We start from the raw sequence: 21184 nt of genomic DNA, 5'->3' as shown, positions 1-21184 counted from the left end.
TGTGTCGGTGGAATTCGCGGAAGGAAGTCTGGTATGGCTCTTGGTACCCGCTGTTCCGGTTGGAACCAGCACCAAGTTGGCGAAATTGTGGAAGGGACCGTTCAAGGTTTTGAACCGGTTGTCTGATGTTGTGTATCGCGTCCGTGATATGGGATCAGACTCGGCTACATGCCAAGTTGTGCACGTGAACCGCTCGAAGAAGTGTCGTGTACGCCCAACACATCTCGCTACGGTTGTACGCGAGGAAGCGTTGAACTCATCTCCGACAAGGAACCCGATCAGAACTGCGTCACCACAACCGAGCTCCTACACGCCTGATACCACAGACTTGTTGTATGCGGAAAGAGCAGGTGGCCGTGACGAGCAGTTTGGAGGAGTAGAGCTACTTCCCATTGATGCTGCAGTAGCACCGGCTGATGTCAACCGTCCAGTTCAAGGAGTACCGTTGCCTCCCGCTAACGCTGCAGTAGCACCGGCTGGTGTCAACCGTCCAGTTCGAAGAAGGAGACCACCCCAACGACTGGAGTACGGCTAAGGATTGTGGGACGCAATCTCCCAGAAGGCCGGGGAGATGTCATATCGGCCTCGGCAGCTGACGGGTTCTCCCGGGCTGTACGACAAACTTCCCCGGGTTGTACGACGAACTAACTACTCTGCCGGTACTAGTTTACATGTTGGGTGAACGTGTTCCCCTCATGAGCGCGCGTTTGTACGGCAGTTGTCTTTTGTATCTACTTGTCACTTTTATCAATGCATGGGCCGCGGGATGTTGTATCTGCTAACTGTCTTATCGTATACGCTGGCTGTTTAGTTAATTCATAATTAATACGCATTTCTCCTTGTCTTCTCCCATTGGTCAATTCTGCATAGCAACAAGCTCTCTATGGTCTGATTGGTTGGGTTTTCCCGCCTTTGCTACTCCTTTGTCTAACTCGATCCTTTTTGTTATCATATAACCCCTGCTGCTTCTGATCAAAAGTACCAACCTTCCTTCGACCTTCACTCTTGAATCGAGCTGGAATCATAGTGACTCTCAACCTTATTCGAATGACCAAGGTGAGCGTGTGTGGCTGAATGGATACTTGGATCAACTATATTGGTTGATGACCTGGTGGGGTTACTACGGCAATGCGAATGTATTGTGTTGTAGCCTTGAGATCGGTATTGTGTATGTCCGGCACGACACATGCACCACAAACCAAAACCGCGCTTTCCATTAATTTTTATTTTGCACGTGGTGTAAGGTGTGTGTACCTTGTGTTTCGCGCGGCTTGAACGTTGCCATGGATAAATCCGGAAAATGCGAAAAATATTTCGAAAAGTCCTACGGAGGACCCAACGTAGGAAAGAGCTTTCCCACGGAAATCCGTAGAGAGATTTACGTATGAAAGTTGCCCTCGCTCCCCGGCGCGTACGACATACGGATTTTCAGTTTTTCAAACGTAATTACGTAGAGCGACCCCCCCCCTATTGTTGTTAGTTGCATTCACATCTTTGCGTTTAATGCTATTGCTATGGCTGCAGTTACACTCCTAATACTCACACTTGCTGTGGTGTTCTCTCACATGTCATGCATCATGCTGTTACACCTTAGCCTAGGACTCTGCATAGGGTTGTGTTGCGTTTACATGGACAGACTTCCATACTGGAGTTCAAGTAGCCTGAACTCGTACATGCATTGCTGTTATTATGATCACATTGCGGAGGTGATTGCGGAGCCAAGATATTTCATTGCTTAGTGATTTGCATTGTAAAAATAAAATAGATAATTCCATAATTATTAAAATGTTTATCTCCATGATTGTAGATTATTTGTATAAATAATTCCATAATTTCCACTTTCAGGAAATCGAGGCTTGGACCGCGTACCGGGTGATCGAATTGAGAAAGCACCATATCGACCCGGACTAAAGAGAAACAACACCCTGCCAAGGCAAACACCTTGTCTGACCTGTTTCGCGCTGGTGCTGCGTTGTACACCTGCTGCACGTTGCTGCGCCTCCATCAACGAGACGATCCCCGCAGGAATCGCACTTTCTTCCCATATCGTCCAACGGTACAGGAAAGCACTCAAGCCATCGTGAGGGACTGAGAAAATTCTACCACGATCAAATTATTATGTGCTGATTTGTAGACAACTGCCTGGGAACTGAAATCTGCTGCGCACCTTCTCTCACGACTCCGTGATGTTGAATTCAAAAGAAAGAAAGGGTGCTTTACAGACGCTTTTCATGCTCACTGAGTCACTGGAGTGGAGTTGATACAAGACATGCCCGTGGGTGCACCGGTGAGCGTGGAACCATCATTTTGATTTAGCATGATGCACACCAGGGAGCCCTACACGTATGTGTAGGGATCCCTGATGCACACATCATCATCCTTCATGGTAATCGAAACATGACGGTCATGATGTATGGTGAATTCAATGGACAATCTTATTCCTTCAATATCCTTTGCCTCCTGTTTCTTTTTTCCTTCCTTCGACCCCGCTGCTCTGTGACCCTTCCCTCGCTTTCTCTTGTCCTTACTGTCTTTTGACTTGTTGAGCGGCCTGAGCGAATGCTAGGGGTGGATGTCGCCGATTTGTTGATGTTTGTCACCCTGATATGCAAACGCGGAGATCGAGAGGCAAATAATAATAATCGAAACAGATCCTTTCACGAAGGGGAAATCCCTAGGCCCTGGGCATGTTTCGGTCGCGAAAAAGCACAAAAAAAGCAGTTTCGACTGTCATGTTTTTTGCACTCTTTTTGATTTTGAAATAATTCAAGACCCTTTTTCTGCAAGTCACTAACATTATTGTGTGTAGCTGTAAACATAATAGGACAAGGATCATTTTCGATTTCGAAAGGATGGTTTCGGAGTGTGTGGCCTGTGTTGCTGCTGGTGGGACATGGAAGAGCTCGACGCAGGCGTAATCGCCAGAGGATTTCCTGCGGAAAGCGAGCGGTGCCGGTTACATCCCGCTGCTGCGTTCGATTTCTACAATGGAGTCATTCGGTGGGAGCTGGTATGAGCCAGCTGCTGCGTCCGGCAATGTTTCCCGGCACTGGGCGCGGTATGATGGCCACGAGGAGGATCGAGCCTGGTGAGTGCATCGCCTCGGTGCCGCGGCAGCGCCTGGTGACGTGCGCGGACGTGAAGCATCAGCTAGAAATACACCAGGACACGATGGACAAGTCCAGCAATGCTGCTGGTCTGGATGACGTATCCATACTGGCTGTGTTCATTCTAGTGGAGCGTAGCAAGGGATCCACGTCGCAGTGGAGCCACTATCTTGACGTGCTGCCCGACGCGTACGAACTGCCGGTGTGTTTTGCGGCTGACGAGCTAGCATTGCTGCCGCTCGCCTTGCTGGAGCGTGTCCGTGCGCAGCGCTCGCATCTGGTGGAGCAGCATGAGCGAGCGTCCAAGCTGCTGACGGCGCTCGTGCTAGACCTGCCGTACGAGCGGTTCCTGAACGCCTGGTGCGCCGTCAACACCAGGACGGTGTACCTGAGTGAGAGCGGCACTGGAAACCAGGCAACGGATGATGGCGACACGTCGGCCGGCAACTGTGCACTAGCTCCGTATCTAGACTTTCTGAACCACTCGCCCGGCGCACGCGTCACGGCCGGATACAATAGCGCGACTCGGCGCTACGAGATTGTCACGCAGGACCGGTATCGTCGCGGCGGCGAGGTGTTCATCTGCTACGGTCCCCACGACAACCAACGGCTGCTGCTGGAGTACGGTTTCGTTCTCGACGACAATCCTCACTGCAGCGTCACGTTCGTCCTGCTACAACTGATACCGCTCGCGGCCGGTGAGCATGCGTTCGTAGCGGCGCTCTGGTGCGATCGGCGGCGCAGTCAGATTCTTGTTGAAGCCGAACTGGACACGGTTAACCCGACTGCCGAAGGCTGCGGCTGGAAGCTTCTTGCCGCACTGGACATTCTCGTTCTGGACGCGGCGGACCTCGACAGCTGGCATGCCTATGTGTATGGTGGACGAACACTGGCCGACCGTGCGCGGCGCGACCTGAAGGGTCGCGTTGGCGTGTGCTTATGTGCTGCCGCCCATCACCACCTGCTGCCGTCCAGAGAGAAGCTGAACGGGATCGTGCGCTGCGACGGCTCGCCGGCAAACGCGCGAACAGCGGCCACGCTGTCGCTGCAGCAGCACGCCATTCTCGACGCTGCCCAAGCTGAGCTGAACGCTTTGAGTACTGATGCTGCTGTGGGCTGAACCAACGTTTGTAATCGCGAGCTTTTCCTAGAAGACCGGGCCTCGCCGTACACGATTGCAGAAAGCACGGGCATTTCTGCTAAATCCTGGGCACACACTGCTAAGAGGTTGCTAAGTATGAAGGGCGGTTTCTTACAGCGGCTCAACGCAACACTACTCCTGTAGAAACTCACGACAAAGCCTCAGAACTTTTCGATTTAAATGTCAAACGCATTTCGGCAAGAACTAGTAGTAGTGTGCTGCTTTGCCGTGGCTCTGACGCGTGTGTTCTGGATGTGTATCCACTACCCTTACACCGGGCCAGGATTGCCCCGAACTGCTGTCTTGAATCCGACGGCAGTGAATACGATTAGTCGGCCGCCTATCTCCTCCGGACACGACAACACCGGAAAACCGTGCAAAGCGCACGTTGAGAAGTGCTGGGTGCGCCATTGCTTCTGCCACTTCCTCCAGCTCCATTATTGCTGCGTCGACTGCTTTGCCTTTTTTCTCAGCTTGAAAACACGTCACCAGTGACTCCAACACCTGATTCACCTCGTTGGCGAACCATTGCACTGCCTCGAATTCGTCTCTCACGGCATCCAAACTCAACACCTCGTCACGGATCTGCAAAATCAAGCCTCGTCGCTGCGACGTCAAGCGCCGTTTCATCTGAATTTTTGCCACTCTCATGTCTGCAGAGGCCACAGCATCGTTGACTTGCTCTTCCTGGCCGTCCGTATTACCAGGCTCAACATCATCGCCTACCCTGTTCCGCTCGTGACTGATATCGTCGCTGTGTTCAGACATCTCGCTCCGATGGACTTCCGACTAGGTGAAGATAACCATCCTCTGCTACCATTAGACGAGAGAGGGATCTGACTCACAGAGATAATAACGAATAATCTTTCCTTCAGGATGAGACACTAGTAAAGCAACTGAACTACACGAGAGGAGTAACTGCAAGCTGTAACCATGGTAACTGACTGAAACAACGAAAGAACAATTACATGACTGTATACGTGTAGTCTCCAGTCCAAAACAACAAGACGCCCACTCAACTAATTATGCACAGAAACTACAAGCCGCGAAGTCCGTTTCACGCGCGCGCGCGGGAAACGGCACATGCGACATGCATAACAACACAACACGATGCACTACTACTACTGCTACATGCATCATGAATAGCATGAATAGCATGGAAGAGCAGCCAGGAATGATTAGACTGGTCCACACAGGAACAATGAATGCATCACCTCTACGCATGCACGCAGCATAACTGACACCAAAGAAGGGCACGTTGATTCGGGCATGCACTGGAATTACCATGACCGTATTGACACCCAAAGGCAAGCGGCAGTGATTTGCCATAACACCATACTTAGACTACTGAAAGAGGTTCACTTCTACTCAGAACTATTACTACCGAATCACCTGCGTGCATGAACAATGTGCTTGAATAGAGAGGCTCTTAAGTTTAAAGCTGACTCTGGTGTCTCCCCACGATGGACAGGTCCTTTCGTCGTCGATATACAATGTCCTTGCAATGACTAATGGCACTCCAGCTAGTCAGGCTCAGTACGGAATCGTGTGGCGGGTCTGTTGCCGTGTTGGCTTTCATCATGTCCATACTAGTATTTGCATCACTTGCTTATAAACACTTCACGCTCAAGTATTTGCGAAACTGGAATACGGCAGTGAGAATATGTGTTATGATTAGGGGTCAAACGGGTGTACCTTTAACTAACGAACGGGTAATTTTCTTAAAGGGGAAGTTAAGGCAAAAATTAAAATTTCACCAGTTGTAGTCTTCGGGGTGCTGAGTCGAATGGTCTTGGTCCGAGGAAGCTGAGACGCTCCCTTCCTACTTGAATCCCAATCGAACTCGCGCACTTCCACCGAAACTGGGTGACTGCGCCCTACTAGATGGGGATTTGTATGCAAAATGTCACTAAAAGCGCCATTTCGTTCTTATAAAAGCACGGATGACCGCGATTGGCCCATATGTTGTAGTCTTTTGGACGCTGAGTCGACTGGTTTTGGTCCGAAAAGGCTGCGATGTAGCGTTCCTCCTTTATTCCCAATCGAACATGGTTGAACAAGCGGTCACGTGCTCCTGCGTACACCAGTCACCTGGTCACCGTGCCTGCAGGGTACAACTTACTAGCCTGTTTGACCTTTTTTGCGTGCACTCCTGTCACTCGAGTTGAACTCGAGTTGAACCTTGGTGTGAAATTTGTCGCCTGCTGGCGTGGTGACCAGGTGATTTGGGCACCCAGGAGCACGTGACCGCTTGTTCAACCATGTTCGATTGGGAATAAAGGAGGAACGCTGCATCGCAGACTTTTCGGACCAAAACCAGTCGACTCAGCGTCCAAAAGACTACAACATATGGGCCAATCGCGGTCATCCGTGCTTTTATAAGAACGAAATGGCGCTTTTAGTGACATTTTGCATACAAATCCCCATCTAGTAGGGCGCAGTCACCCAGTTTCGGTGGAAGTGCGCGAGTTCGATTGGGATTCAAGTAGGAAGGGAGCGTCTCAGCTTTCTCGGACCAAGACCATTCGACTAGACTCAGCACCCCGAAGACTACAACTGGTGAAATTTTAATTTTTGCCTTAACTTCCCCTTTAACGGGCGGGTTAACGGGTACCCTTTAGCAGCCATATTATTTTTTTGCGCATTTCTCACATAAATCATGATTTTAATTTGTATATTCTCAGGTTGTATTTTGATACTACATTATGATTCGCAATTGATTCGTGTATCATAATATTTAGAAAAGCGATCCTGTCAGCTTTTCTATTATTGTGTTCACATGGCGCTACCTAACGACACCGCTATTCAGACACGTTGTCTACGTAGCTACGTAAGTTTCTACGTAAGATGCTCGGTACCTGGTCCTGGACCAGGGAGCTACTCCATGGCTCCTACGTACCATCGCATGCGTGTGCATTGCAGACTTTTTGTTGTTGCCTTTTCCGTTTTCGGATGTGCATGCACGAGGAACTTCCTTCTTTGGAACTGCTTCTTGCATGAGCTGTTTCGGATATTTCGTCTCCTGGCCTGGCTTATTTCGTTTCGGCGCTGCTGAGACCTCCTTCCGCGGAATATTACTCAATGACAGGTGAGTTGACCAGTTCCCTTTGATTCATTTGCTTGTGTTGACTCTTTCATTTACGAAAAGTGTGCTGATTTTGGGCGGAATGCAATAAATAATGGAAAAGCTGACAGGATCTCCTTTCTAAATTTAGCTTTTCCGCTGCCGAGGCCTCCTTTTACGGAATACTCAATGACAGGTGATCAATGAGTTGACCAGTTTCCTTCGATTCATTTGCTTATGCTCACCCTTTCATTTACGGAAACGTGTGCTGATTTTATTCGGATTCGGATCCATTTTTATCTCTTTGCCCTTGCCTACAGTGTGCGAAGAACGCGAGTTCACCTTCTTGACGGTAAGGCTTATGTTAGATGTGTTGTCGAAATACTCATATTCATTGTACATTAGTACGTTACAAGTAAGGCTCTGGTCAGTGGCATACTATCGTTGGCAATTCCCAACCTGGAGGGAAAGGTTCAAGAACTCATTGACCGAGTTTGCCAAATAAATTCGCATATCAGGGAAAATCTCCATTGTGGAGAGGTTCAGTAACTTGTTTGCTTCATACGAAACAAGCCAATTGGTGCAGTCTCGTCTCATGAAAATCTAGTACTTGTATGATTGGATTTGTTTACTCGAGTCTGGGCTGTTTGATTTGTGAGTACCGCCGAGAATGCACTGCCCCAAATAAAATTTCGTGCCGCCAAAGCAAGAATTACGATCTGCAATCTGTTTGTAGTACCTGTAGTACATGTACCTGCAAGAATGTGCAGTACATGTATCATACTTTCCCTGATGCTGTTTCAGTTGCCGTCATGTTGCTAAAGAAAGGTTCAGTAGAGAGGTTCTGCAAAACGAAAATTCGAACGAAGTTTCGCGACAGTCCTTGCGAAAGTGTGTACGAATTTTTGCACGAACTTTGCGTTCTGCACAATTTTCGTAGTTTGCGTGGGCCAAGTGCGCGTACGCCATGACCCGATCTCACGAAATTTCCTACGACAGTTCATTTCGCGTTCCCTGCAAGTTTCGCGAAAGTTGCGAAAGTTCGTGCGTAGTTTCGCACTTCATGATGTAGAGCGAAAGTTTGTACACATTTTCGTTTTGCAGAACCTTTCTAGTGACTCTTTTGTTTCATAGGAGACGAGTCAATGAGTCGGTGTGGCTTAGAATCTTTCGCCGTAGAAGAAATCTATTCGTATGTCTATTGGAGAAATAATTGTATTCACTGGTTATAAGATACATGTAGGTTAAGACAAACTCACAGAATAAATACCATCGGTCCCTTGGTGTTCGTCCTAAAGAGGTTCGATTGGATATCATTCATACTCACCAAAAGATGTGTAAGATTGTATTATCATGGAGTGCCTTGTTTATCTCTCAGTATTAGTACCTCCAACCATAGCCTTGTCCCTTTTATCCTCAGGGTCAGTGTAGTTGTTGGAACGAGGTGTCGGACTCAGCAATGTATTTGTTTACATTTTAATACATGTTTATTGTTCCTCCTTTGCTGTGTTGTTTTAGAAAATCGTGGACTAACAGTTTGAAGTCATTGAACTACTTCCAAAAGTTGTATCAACATCAACAGGATTACGATTTCAGTGCAATGTGATGCTGGATGACCTTATCACGATAACCCATGATCATAAACCATTATAAACACAGAATCAACAAAAACATCTGTGACACGCACCTGGCGCATGGCTACATTTCTCAAATAAATCTGATCGAGGGTGGGGAAATCTAAAATATCTGAAAGGCAAGACAAATTTATGACAGTCATGAAATTCTGCAACAGCAACATGCACAGAATGATCTCCGTATAAAATAAGTATCACCACCACCAGACCACTACTCACATGTTTCCCCGCAGAAGGACATGCATTATGCTATTGCCATTTTCTGCAAGAAAAGGCTTGGACATCAATGCGTATAATACGGTATTGATATGATCAAGAGTACATAAACCTCTTGATATGATGTGAAGGCCATCATTTACATATTGATATACATGTAGGGCATTCCATTGATTGGTGACAGAAAAAACAAAAGAAATTATAGCAATAAAAACTGCTTTATGGCAGTTTTCTAAAAAAAGTTATTGTGTTCTAGTCCATGGACCCCGTCTAAAAAGTAAGAAATTACCGAAATGTGATAGCTGAAAATTAAAATTTCACACACAACCTCACAATAATCACACACAGAATTAAAAGCTACAATCAGTCATGTAGAAGACCTTTTCCCCTCGTGATCCTCTTTCCTATGCATGCATGTTGCCAATTGTTGGTGCAGTACAAGTATTAGTTTAGTGTTGAAAGCAGCATTTAAAGTGTTGTGATTATTGTGAGGTTTTGTGTGAAATTTTAATTTTCAGCTATCACATTTCGGTAATTTCTTACTTTTTAGACGGGGTCCATGGACTAGAACACAATAACTTTTTTTAGAAAACTGCCATAAAGCAGTTTTTATTGCTATAATTATTATGGCAATGAAGGTTCCAAATGAATGTCATCCGTGCATTTGCCCATGTACATAACTTCACAGGCAGTAACTTACAATCGTACATGTAGATGTCCTACAAGCTACATGTATTTTGATACATGTACGCAAATCAACTGCAGATCGATGTGATTCAAGCCACGCAAGGACAGAGTGGTTTAGCAAAACTTCCGTGATCTCGCGCAATCCTATTTGCTATGTTCGCAGAGAACTGGTACTCGTTGCATTCAGAAGATGTTCGCGCCCATAGCTAGCTGGGGTGCCTGACACAGCTGATGTGCTGCTGGCCAGCTAGCTGCTAGTGCTAGCTTGTTGAACTCGTGAAATGAATCTTCACAAATCCGTAATCTTGTATGCAATATTTCGAACTACTTTTCAGCTCGTCGATTGAAGGAACAAACTACAACCATGAGTATCATACATGTAGCTACCACCTACGGACATCACCGTTTGTGACACTCCGACTGGTCACTCAGCCTGGTGACACTAGTTCATCAAGAGTACTGTGGCAGGTTTGATGTCGGAGAACCATCGTAACTTTCTAGTTACTCAGCTGCCACCTCGAACGAGTTTCAAGTCTTGCATTTTCTCACATCACAATCAAAAACCTCCAGTACGAGGATTTTTACGTGCACTAGAGTGGAGAGAACAACTGTCAAGTCTGTCTTTCAGCCTGCTCCTGCCTGATAAAGTCGAAAGCGGGAATGCACAGGAAAAAGGAAAAGAGTATCCGCACTCCTATTTTGAGTCTTGGAATACGATAGGATCACCTTTCTTTTTTTTTTTTTTTTTTTTTTTTTTTACAAACGGGTACCCTTTTACTAACGGTACCTGAGATTACCGGGCGGGTACCCGGGTACCCGGTACACCCGTTTGACCCCTAGTTATGATCAAGACCAGAAGGAGGCTATCGTTACCATTGTCATTGCAACTTGCTCATGTGACCTCTGTGCTTCTCCTTGCGCCATTATACTGACGTGCAAGAAGGACTCAGTTGTCACGCACATGCTTAGTACATGTACATGTATAGGCTGTCCATGACATTCCTCTTCTGACATAATTATCGTCAATGGAAAGTACCTTAATTTCTGCATTCGAGGTCGGTAGAACCTTTGACATTGGCAGATCATTCCCGATAACACAGGCAATCACTACACAATCATCCAAACCCTTTTTAGCACTACCCGTGGAATAGGCACGTGCCGATCTGTCTAGCTTTTTAGTCCGAGTTCAAAAGTCATGTAAAGCACCACACAATGTAAACCTATTCCGTGAAACAGGTCTCCTTTTTTAAATGTACCTATTGTGGATCAAATATAAAAGCCAGAAAACTCGCTATTAAAAGTCGGAAAGCTTGTGAAGTTCATCATCATGAATTCATGTTAGAAAATCAAAATCAAACCGCCGCTCTTTGCAGTGACCAGCACTCAAAATAGCTTTTTAATAAAGGAAAAAAGAAAGAAAGAAAAAAGAAGATAAAATGCCAACAGCATCAGAAATCTAGCTTGCCATGCCACTCGACTATCAAAGAGATAGCCTTACAAATGAACAACGAAAAGAGTACACAAGTAAAAGCAAGAGTACATTATCAGTGGTTATGTACTCTTGGTAAAAGCGGTGAATATGAGTGCAGAGAATCTACTAGAGGTGCAACGAGAAAAGTGAGAGCGCCACGGGGAAGACACAAGCTATGCACGAATTAGAAGTGGCTTGGATTACGCAGGCGCAGATGCACACACGCAATTGAGCAACAGCAAGACTGCCAAACAGATCATGACTAAACAGGGGGAATGCAACAGCAAAGCTAACATGCAAAAAAACGTTGCAAATGCAAAGTGACATTTCTACTTTCTTGCACATGCCATGCATATCGAGAATTGGCACGAGAAATGTGATACATGCATGACCGTAAAACGTGTGCAGTGAGAAAGAGATAGGAAAAGCAGTATGGAATGCATGGCTGTCTGACACAACAGTAGCAGCAGAACTTCAATGGTGTCCTGTGCGATGCAGTCAGTCATGAACACTAAGGGAATGATCGCGAGCCAGTCGAGATGGGTAAACATGCGTTGACGAACCGGGTACACACACACACACACACACACACACACACACACGCACATTCCAACAACACATGGAGATGCACATTAATGATACGGGGAGAGAAATAACGACAGGAGACCAGGTAAACGAGGATATGCAGCGAAGCGCCAGACGCTGGCAGATTGGCGAGATGACTGCACACTTGCACACAGCAGCAGCAGCAACAGCGGCGACGGAAGGCCAGTCATACACGCCGACAGAATAATGGGTTTATTGCAGTAGCAGCAGCAGCAGCAACTCTGCATACTTCTTGAACAACAACGACCACCACTGCTACCCACCACTGGCAGCAACAGTGGCAGAAGCAATGGCAGCAGCAACACCATACAGCACTCAGCGCGGGTAGTCAGCTTAAGCATACGCATGCGTGTGCGTGTGCGCATGCGTGTCACGAGTGCTATGTCCTCCGCTTGTCTGTGGCTACTGGCTGAATGCTAAGCAGCAGCAGCACGGCTGCAAGGGAAGCTTGTGCAGCGATGTGTTCGGCGCCACATACATACATCATGGTATATATGAGGAGATAAATTAAAAACATGTCACAATAATACTATTATTTACACATGGGCAAATAACACACACACACCACATGATCACATGGGCAAATAACACACACACCACATGATCACATGGGCAAATAACACCCACACACCACATGATCATAAGCAACGTGCACTGTTGATAATACAACACATCCGGTAGGTCACGTGACTGCAGATCACATGGGTCGCAGGTTTCATGACTGCAGGTCACGTGACTGGTCACCTTGCAGGTCACATGACTGATCACACTGCAGGTCACGTGACTGATCACACCGCAGGTCACATGACTGCAGATCACATGACTGGAGGAACCTTTTCAGTACAGTCAATGCAGAGTTAATTTAGTACAAGAAACATTATCACATGATACGGACGTCCCATGCGGACACATACAACACAAACACATCATTATTATTTCAGGTATGGTTGCAGGTTCTAACGTGGCACTCGACACCGCACTGCACTGAACTCGAAGTAGCAAACACCTACAGCAGAAAGCATGCGAGCCCAAAACCGTTCATCATAAGCGGTTGGCCCGGGAGAGGCGGTTGACCAGGAGAGGCGGCTGACCCGGAAGAGGCGGTCGTCACATTTAGAACATACGCCTGGCGTTAGCACCCGTACCGCCAGTCACGGAGGAGTTTGAGGCGGCGGCAGACGCACCGCCGATTCCTGCGCACACCTGCCACACGGCCACAGCATGGCGACACTCGATCAGCTCTGGGAACCCCTCCAATTGCTCGGTACCACCGTCGCCGTCTCCGTCTCCCATGGCAACCACAATGCCGGTGTCAAGCAGAGCATCGCACAGCGGGTAGTCGGCCCACTTGACGTTACGCTCGGCGTGACGCTCGCTCAGCTCAATCATGATGAACTCCAGCAGCTGGGCGACAAACAGGTCACGCCACTGCTGTGTGCGGCGCTGTGGCTTGTTCAGCCACTCGTTGAGCTCGTCCAGTAGGTCTCCGTCATCCATTGGGTTGGTGAAGATGACCATTACCAGCTCAAACGCGTCCTGCTTAAGCTCTAGGAGCTTGTGCGTGCGCTGCACCATCATCAGTCGCCACGCCGACAGGATGTGATGCAGCTGGCAGGCGCGGCGCAGCTTGCGGCTGATCAGCGCGTGCTCGGGGTTCATCTTGAGCACGTCCTCCATATAGGTGGCCAGTAGCATGCTGCTCTCACCGCCAGACGCCATCAGGAAGCCGATGCAGATCTCCAGGCCGTTGAGAACCGTGCAGACATCCGTGACGTCCACCAGTTCAGCGGCCACCTGCTGACGAACGGAGCGCGTCAGCTCGGTCTGCGGAATGCGTCCGCGCAGCGCCTGCATCTGCGTGGTGTTGTGCACGTCCTCGCTGTACACCAGGCGCACCTCCTGCGGCTCGATCAGCGGGCGGCCGATGACGAAGCGCTGCTCGAGCTGTCGCTCCAGCGCTGCCCAGTCGTACTGCACGTCCAGGCCCTGACCGGCCTCCAGCGTGTAGTGACAGTGGGCCAGGATCAGCGGCATCAGGTGCTGCCCGGTGTCGTAGGACACCAGCTGGGCGTGCGTGGCCTCGGAGAGGAGCACGCGCGGCAGCTCGCGCACGGGAACGCCGCGGATGTGGGCGCAGCGCTCGATGAACTCGTTGTGCGTCATCACAAGGAAGTCTACCAGTCCGGTGGGGTTGCGGCCGAATCCCTCCGTCGTGGGCAGGATGAACTCGAGCGGCGATTTCCGGTGAATGCGATCGTAGCGACAATCCTCGGACGGCTTCAAGCGACCGTGGTTGTACAATGGCTCACGCACCTAACACATCAACAGTTGAAAAAATCCACAAGCAAACAGACACACACACACACACATAGACACACGGACAGACACACAGACAAACAAACAGAGAGACAGACAAACAGACACACAGAATGACAACACAGTTAGAAGGCAACTGCACGCAGAGTCATGTCCTGTGGACAGAAGTTGGCCGGTTGTATTGGACGCCTTTTGAAACAAGAACATGTACAGAGAAAATTATAATCAAGAGCGACCGGGTCGGTGTGTGTACATGATCACACTAGGGTTGCAAGGAATATTCGAATATTCGATTGATGTTCGTTTGGAACCAGATGGAAGGAATATTTTCCCCTGTAGAATATTCGTCCGTTTTGACACGTGCACACACTCTGCTCTTGAGTCGATCTATTGTAGTAATTCTAGAAGGGACGGAGTGATAACTTATATACATCTGTTATGTGTTGAGAAAGGGGACTATCACTCACAAGAGTAGTGGACATGACTCCACTAGACATCAACTTGGTCTAGAACAACTGAGGACTAGCCAAACTCTTTCTAAGGTTCTTTTGGTATAGACTATTCGATTCGTTTACAAAGAAAATCGATTTCGTTCCTATCTAAAATAGTTGTTTCACCCTTAGAAACAATTCAGCATTTTGAGAGAATATTTGTAATTCGTTCGTTATGGGTGAGTATTCGTTCGTTTGTGAAATAGAATATTCGTTGCAGCCCTAGATCACACCACTGCATTATTCACATGCACACATGCACGCCTTTTTCTGGCCAGTGAATCCTTATTTTTCATTTTTCCATTTTTTTACACACACACACAAACACACAAACACACACACACACACACACACACACACACACACACAATAACGTCACATTCACATACTGCAGTAAGCAACGTGCATACAACAACAACAATAACAACCATCATCATCATGAGCGCTGCACTCACCAGCATCCATGCGTCTTCGTAGGCCGCAATCATCTCACCAGCGCGCTCTCGCTCTACCTCGCCCAGCTCCTTTATGTATGTCTTGATGGTGTTCTCCTTGGCCGACTGGCGGTTGATGCGACGGCTGAAGCGGTCGATGAGTTGCCGCTGCAGCTGTACGATCTCGGGCAGGTGCTGCAGAGCCTTGAGCTGGTGCTCATGTTCCAGGAAGGCGTGCAGCAGCGGGAACTCGTCCTTGCGCGACACCAGCTGCACGGCCAGGCCGTCGATGCTCGGACGCACGCGGTAGCGCCAGAGACGCGGCGTTAGGTGGCGCTCGTGCGCGGCCAGCACCAGTACGGGCGTGGCCGAGTCCACCTCGAACACGGACTTCATCAGCTTATCGTTACCTAGGCGATGGTCACCGGTCAGCCGCTGCATTCCATCGCGCACGCCCTCCTCCATGGCCTTCTGGAAGGCGGCCAGGAAGTCTTGGTGGAAGGCACGCTCCCAGTTTCTGCGTGCAATGCGCGACGAGAGAGCAAAGTCCAGATTGCCGGCCTGGTTCGACTTGCACTCTTTGCAGATCTGCGCGCAGAAGAAGTGCAGCGCCAGCAGCGTCTGATCGAGTCCTTTGCCGATGGCCTGCGCAAAGCAGCGGATGTCCACGTCCAGGTGTGCCCAGAAGAACTCGGCCACATGCTGTGCAGGTACTCCTGGCTTGCACATCTCGCCGAGCGAGGCCAGCTGCTGCGGAGTGCTGCACGACGCGCTCCACACCAGGGCCAGGTGCATGAGGAGGCGCGTGAGCACCGTCATGGCCGGGCCCAGCTCGCGTTCGGGCACCGCGGCCGTGCTGCGTCCCTGTGCCTGTCCCAGCAGGTGACCAGCCTGCGTAGCGTCACCGGTGCGTGCCTGTCGGTTTTGTGTTGATGAGACGATGCTGACCGCCGCCGATACGCTGCCCGCAATCCGGACAAGTGTAGTCCTGCATGGGTTGGCCGCACTCGGAGATGTAGTACGGGTGGCCGTTGGGGCACTCGTACCACGCTCCCCCAATGGCGGCTCGCGCCTCCTGCAGGTGGTCCTCGGGCATTGTGGGCAGGAAGGCGGCGCGCATGGCGGCGGGGTCGAACGCAAGGCGGTGGAACACCTCCAGGACGCGATTGCGCTGCGAGCACTCCTGCAGGACGGTGACAAAGTGCACGACCAGGGCCGACACGGAGCGTACGTTGCCGCTCTGTGCTGGCTGCACTCGCATGGCTTGCAAGCCGGCACCCTGTGTGTTGTCGATGAGCAACGCCGCCAGCTCCTTACCGCCGCGGCTCAGCAGGTCCGTCTGCTGGATGAACTCATGTAGTTTCTGCGTGGCGTTGGGAAGCTGCGGATGGCTGTCCTCAGACTCGGCGTGGCACATGGTTACCTCGCGGTAGAGAGCGAGCACCAGCTCGACGGCGTAGATTCGTTTCACACGAGAGCTACACGCTACGGCTGTGGTTAGCTGCGCTATGTCGGTGTTGAGAGCCACACCGGCGGTCGCCTCACGTGTCTTCACGTACGCGTCGCCGTGGACGATGAAGCGATCGGGCACGGCCTCCTCTCCCGCCTCGGGTCTCAGCTTGTCGGGCATGATCCAGCCAAACTCCGGCTTGGTAGCGTCGTTGTCCATTGCCTCGCGGAACGTATCCAGGCCGATGCGCCGCACGATCTGCTTGATGAGGAAAATGCGTATGGTGCTGGCCGTGTCGTCGCTGTCATTGCACAGTCCCTGGACGGCGTGGATCAGGTTGTCGACGGCGATGCGCAGCTTGCGGCCACCCGCGTGTGCACTGTCGCGGTCTTCCGCCTGCTGCTGCTGCTGCTGCTGTTGTTGTTGTTGTCCGGGTGACATCAGTTTCGGATCATCGGGCAGATGTGCTCGGCAGCGTAGGATAATCCGAAGCGGATTCCCGACACCGCTTCCAGAACGTTGACGTTAGCGGCCGGTTGCTGGTGCCAGCTGACGTCGTTGAGGGTGACGCGTGCCCGGTCAATGGACTGGATCACCATCTGTACGGCCTTGGGCTCTCCGTGCTTCTCCTTCATGTCAGCACAGTGACTGTACAGTGCATCCTAACACATACACATACGCACACACGCACGCGCGCGCGCACACACACACACATACGTGCACACACACACACACACACACACACACACACACACACACACACACACGTGCATACACACACACACACACACACACAAACAAATGGTTAACACACGGAGGTACAGTATCGACATGACTATACTGTACAGCGGCCGCACAAGACCTTTGATAGTACCCTAACCAAGAGCACGTTTAGATCACAAGACCTTTGATAGTACCCTAACCAAGAGCACGTTTAGATCACAAGACCTTTGATAGTACCCTAACCAAGAGCACGTTTAGATCACAAGACCTTTGATAGTACCCTAACCAAGAGCACGTTTAGATCACAAGACCTTTGATAGTACCCTAACCAAGAGCACGTTTAGATCACAAGACCTTTGATAGTACCCTAACCAAGAGCACGTTTAGATCACAAGACCTTTGATAGTACCCTAACCAAGAGCACGTTTAGATCACAAGACCTTTGATAGTACCCTAACCAAGAGCACGTTTAGATCACAAGACCTTTGATAGTACCCTAACCAAGAGCACGTTTAGATCACAAGACCTTTGATAGTACCCTAACCAAGAGCACGTTTAGATCACAAGACCTTTGATAGTACCCTAACCAAGAGACGTTTAGATCACAAGACCTTTGATAGTACCCTAACCAAGAGCACGTTTAGATCACAAGACCTTTGATAGTACCCTAACCAAGAGCACGTTTAGATCACAAGACCTTTGATAGTACCCTAACCAAGAGCACGTTTAGATCACAAGACCTTTGATAGTACCCTAACCAAGAGCACGTTTAGATCACAAGACCTTTGATAGTACCCTAACCAAGAGCACGTTTAGATCACAAGACCTTTGATAGTACCCTAACCAAGAGCACGTTTAGATCACAAGACCTTTGATAGTACCCTAACCAAGAGCACGTTTAGATCACAAGACCTTTGATAGTACCCTAACCAAGAGCACGTTTAGATCACAAGACCTTTGATAGTACCCTAACCAAGAGCACGTTTAGATCACAAGACCTTTGATAGTACCCTAACCAAGAGCACGTTTAGATCACAAGACCTTTGATAGTACCCTAACCAAGAGCACGTTTAGATCACAAGACCTTTGATAGTACCCTAACCAAGAGCACGTTTAGATCACAAGACCTTTGATAGTACCCTAACCAAGAGCACGTTTAGATCACAAGACCTTTGATAGTACCCTAACCAAGAGCACGTTTAGATCACAAGACCTTTGATAGTACCCTAACCAAGAGCACGTTTAGATCACAAGACCTTTGATAGTACCCTAACCAAGAGCACGTTTAGATCACAAGACCTTTGATAGTACCCTAACCAAGAGCACGTTTAGATCCCGCAATTGTTCTACATGATCTATCTAAACATTATGATGAGACCTTCTGATCATACTCTAGGGCATAGACAGCCCAGACAAGATGTTAGGCCACGCCGTTTTTTTCTATGTTTCGCGTCACCTTATTCGATGAAATCAATGAGGGAGGGCGAAAAAAATAAAAAGCCATTCAAAAAACAGTGTACGTGCATTGAATTTGTGTACAGTGAAGCGACGCGGCACTGTTGATGTACATCAGGGAGTCGTAAAATACGACTCCCTGATGTACATATACATTGACATAATAGTACATGAATACATGAGTGTATCCCCTCTGCCATGGCTTGTGGTCCAAACACAGGCGGCATGATGATTGTGTGACTTGCGGTCCAGCTTATTGCACACACATGTACAATGAACCAGGTACATGTGTGTGAGCTGAGTTACATTTTCCGGTTTTCTGGGTTTGCATTAAATTTGTATTGCATTCTCAAAAAAATTTTTTTGTTCCGTATTTTTTTTCTTTTTTAAAACTCCGGCTGTGAAATACATGCGCGCGGGGGACGCGAAACAAAAATAAAAAACGGTGTGGCCTTACAGAACTTGCCAGATCGTAAGTAGCTCCTGCCTACACTGAAGTCCAGAGGCAAAGAGAGGGATGCCACTTGCAGTCGAGCTTGACTTTCTATTTACGTGAACATCTTGAAATAATCAGGCTCAGACCTGAAAAGGTGGGGGGGGGGGGGGGGGGGGGGGGCTATCTAGTACTTATGATCAAGGGCAACTCAAAACCAGACAAATACAGTAGCTAGACAAGTATGCAGAAATCCGTCATGCAAAAACTATCTACGGTTACGGGGAAGAACTTACCTCCAGACAATGCACAAACAACCAGCACAGATCGTCATTGTACACGGGGTCTTCAGAAATGTCCTGAGCGGCTTCCAGGTAATGCCGAATATGGTCGTTCACCTGGTGTTCGCTGAGAGACGGTGGGGGAGAGCATGGGAGAGAGAGAGAAAGAAAGACAGAGAAAGAGAGACAGAGAGAAAGAGAGAGAGAGAGAGAGAGAGAGAGAGAGAGAGAGAGAGAGAGAGAGAGAGAGAGAGAGAGAGAGAGAGAGAGAGAGAGAGAGAGAGAGAGAGAGAGAGAGAGAGAGAAAGAGAGAGAGAGAGAGAGAGAGAGAGAGAGAAAGAGAGAGAGAGAGAGAGAGAGAGAGAGAGAGAGAGAGAGAGATAGAGAGATAGAGAGATAGAGAGAGAGAGAGAGAGAGAGAGAGAGAGAGAGAGAGCGAGAGAGAGAGAGAGAGAGAGAAAGAGAGAGAGAGAGAGAGAGAGAGAGAGAGAGAGAGAGTGAGTGAGCATTAAATAGACACAGCCAGACAGCAATGAACATCATTGCCACATGCACAAGCACAGGGGTTTTTTAACCCCCCCCCCCCCACACACACACACACACATAAATGCACCCACGGCAGTTCAGCTGTACCTGTGTCGGAGAAGCAACTGTAGGAGGAAAGATCGGATGACAGGTGGTTGATCACCGCCGTCCTCCTCAGCAAATGGTGTTGGGTGACGGATAGAGTTTTTCCTGCTGACCATTTCAAGGAGCAGCTCCAACAGCTCGTCTTCAGGAGCATGCGAGAGGTTACCACTGTTGATGGAGAACATAGCGATGAGACGAGGTCCATGAAGAATTTCTCACATTGAGCTTTAAAGTGGTGCTGGTGCTCTCGACGGACATGACCACTGCAGTGGAAGGAGAACATGAGGTGGAGAAAAGCAATGTTAGTGGGACTGTCAAAGTGATATTGAGAGAGAGAGAGAGAGAGAGAGAGAGAGAGAGAGAGAGAGAGAGAGTGTGTGTGTGTGTGTGTGTGTGTGTGTGTGTGTGTGTGTGTGCGTGTGTGTGTGTGCGCATCACCAATGAGCAGCTCCGAGAGATGTGGGGTGACCCATCGCTATTGTCCTCCCGGCTTCGGAAGCGGGAGGCTTGAATGGCTTGGCCATGTGGCCCGCATGTCGGATGTTCGTGTACCCAAGCAGCTGTTATTTGGCTTCCTACCGTCGCCTCGGCCTGCGTGTGGTCCCCGTCGTCGCTGGAGGGATGTGATTTCGGCTGATCTTCGGCACATCGGCATTGAACATCTGCTTGGTATGGGATTGCTCAGGATCGGTCTGCCTGGCGGGTGTCTGCCGGTTGGGCCGAGCCTTGGCGGTCCTTCCCATGACCAATCTCAACGGGAGGACTGTCTTATCTGCCACCGTTCATTTCGTCGGCCAGGTGACAAAGCAAGACACAAGTGTAGTGCAGAGCGAAGTCTCCCCATCCAGGAGCAGCGTGGAGCTGTGCAGTGTGGTACATGCAGGAGGTGGTTTCACTCTCGTGGTGACTTGCGTGTACATCATTGTTTGCCCCTGGAACCATCGGAAGCGTCCGCGCCGCCATCACCTATTCCGCTCAACGTCCCAGCTTCTCTCTTGTGTGTGACATGCAATCGGCAATTCAAGTCAGTGCCTGGTTTCAGACG

At 49.2% G+C, this 21184-nt stretch overlaps 3 protein-coding genes across 3 annotated transcripts in view; 1 reads left to right on the top strand and 2 right to left on the bottom strand.

The window, feature by feature from the left end:
* The window catches only part of LOC135811779 (E3 ubiquitin-protein ligase RNF213-like), an 86415-nt gene extending 84070 nt beyond the window's left edge, over window positions 1–2345 (bottom strand). Inside the window, 1 exon segment of the mRNA XM_065325026.1 lies at window positions 1952–2345. Coding sequence (XP_065181098.1) covers window positions 1952–2045 — 94 coding nt within the window. The 5' untranslated portion in view covers window positions 2046–2345.
* Window positions 2346–2816: 471 nt separating this feature from the next.
* On the top strand, window positions 2817–5910 carry LOC135811774 (SET domain-containing protein 4-like). Its single transcript, XM_065325020.1, has one exon. The coding sequence runs from the start codon at window positions 3013–3015 to the stop codon at window positions 4225–4227; it is 1215 nt and encodes a 404-aa protein (XP_065181092.1). The 5' UTR covers window positions 2817–3012; the 3' UTR covers window positions 4228–5910.
* Window positions 5911–11143: 5233 nt separating this feature from the next.
* LOC135811771 (E3 ubiquitin-protein ligase rnf213-alpha-like) lies at window positions 11144–20402 on the bottom strand. The gene is given in 5 exon segments (XM_065325018.1): window positions 11144–14239; window positions 15189–16074; window positions 16076–17279; window positions 19525–19636; window positions 20143–20402. Coding segments are annotated over 3 exon segments (3069 nt in total). The 5' UTR covers window positions 17059–17279; window positions 19525–19636; window positions 20143–20402; the 3' UTR covers window positions 11144–13039.
* Window positions 20403–21184: the final 782 nt, after the last annotated feature.

This window comes from Sycon ciliatum, chromosome 3 (genome assembly GCF_964019385.1).
Source record: "Sycon ciliatum chromosome 3, ocSycCili1.1, whole genome shotgun sequence".
In the NCBI taxonomy this organism is placed as follows: domain Eukaryota; kingdom Metazoa; phylum Porifera; class Calcarea; order Leucosolenida; family Sycettidae; genus Sycon; species Sycon ciliatum.
Note: the sequence above shows the minus strand (reverse complement) of the source record. Positions and strands in the feature narration are given on the sequence as shown.

Coding starts and splice junctions, on each gene's coding strand:
- LOC135811774 (XM_065325020.1), top strand. CDS start 3,013: ATGAGCCAGCTGCTGCGTCCGGCAATGTTTCCCGGCACTGGGCGCGGT.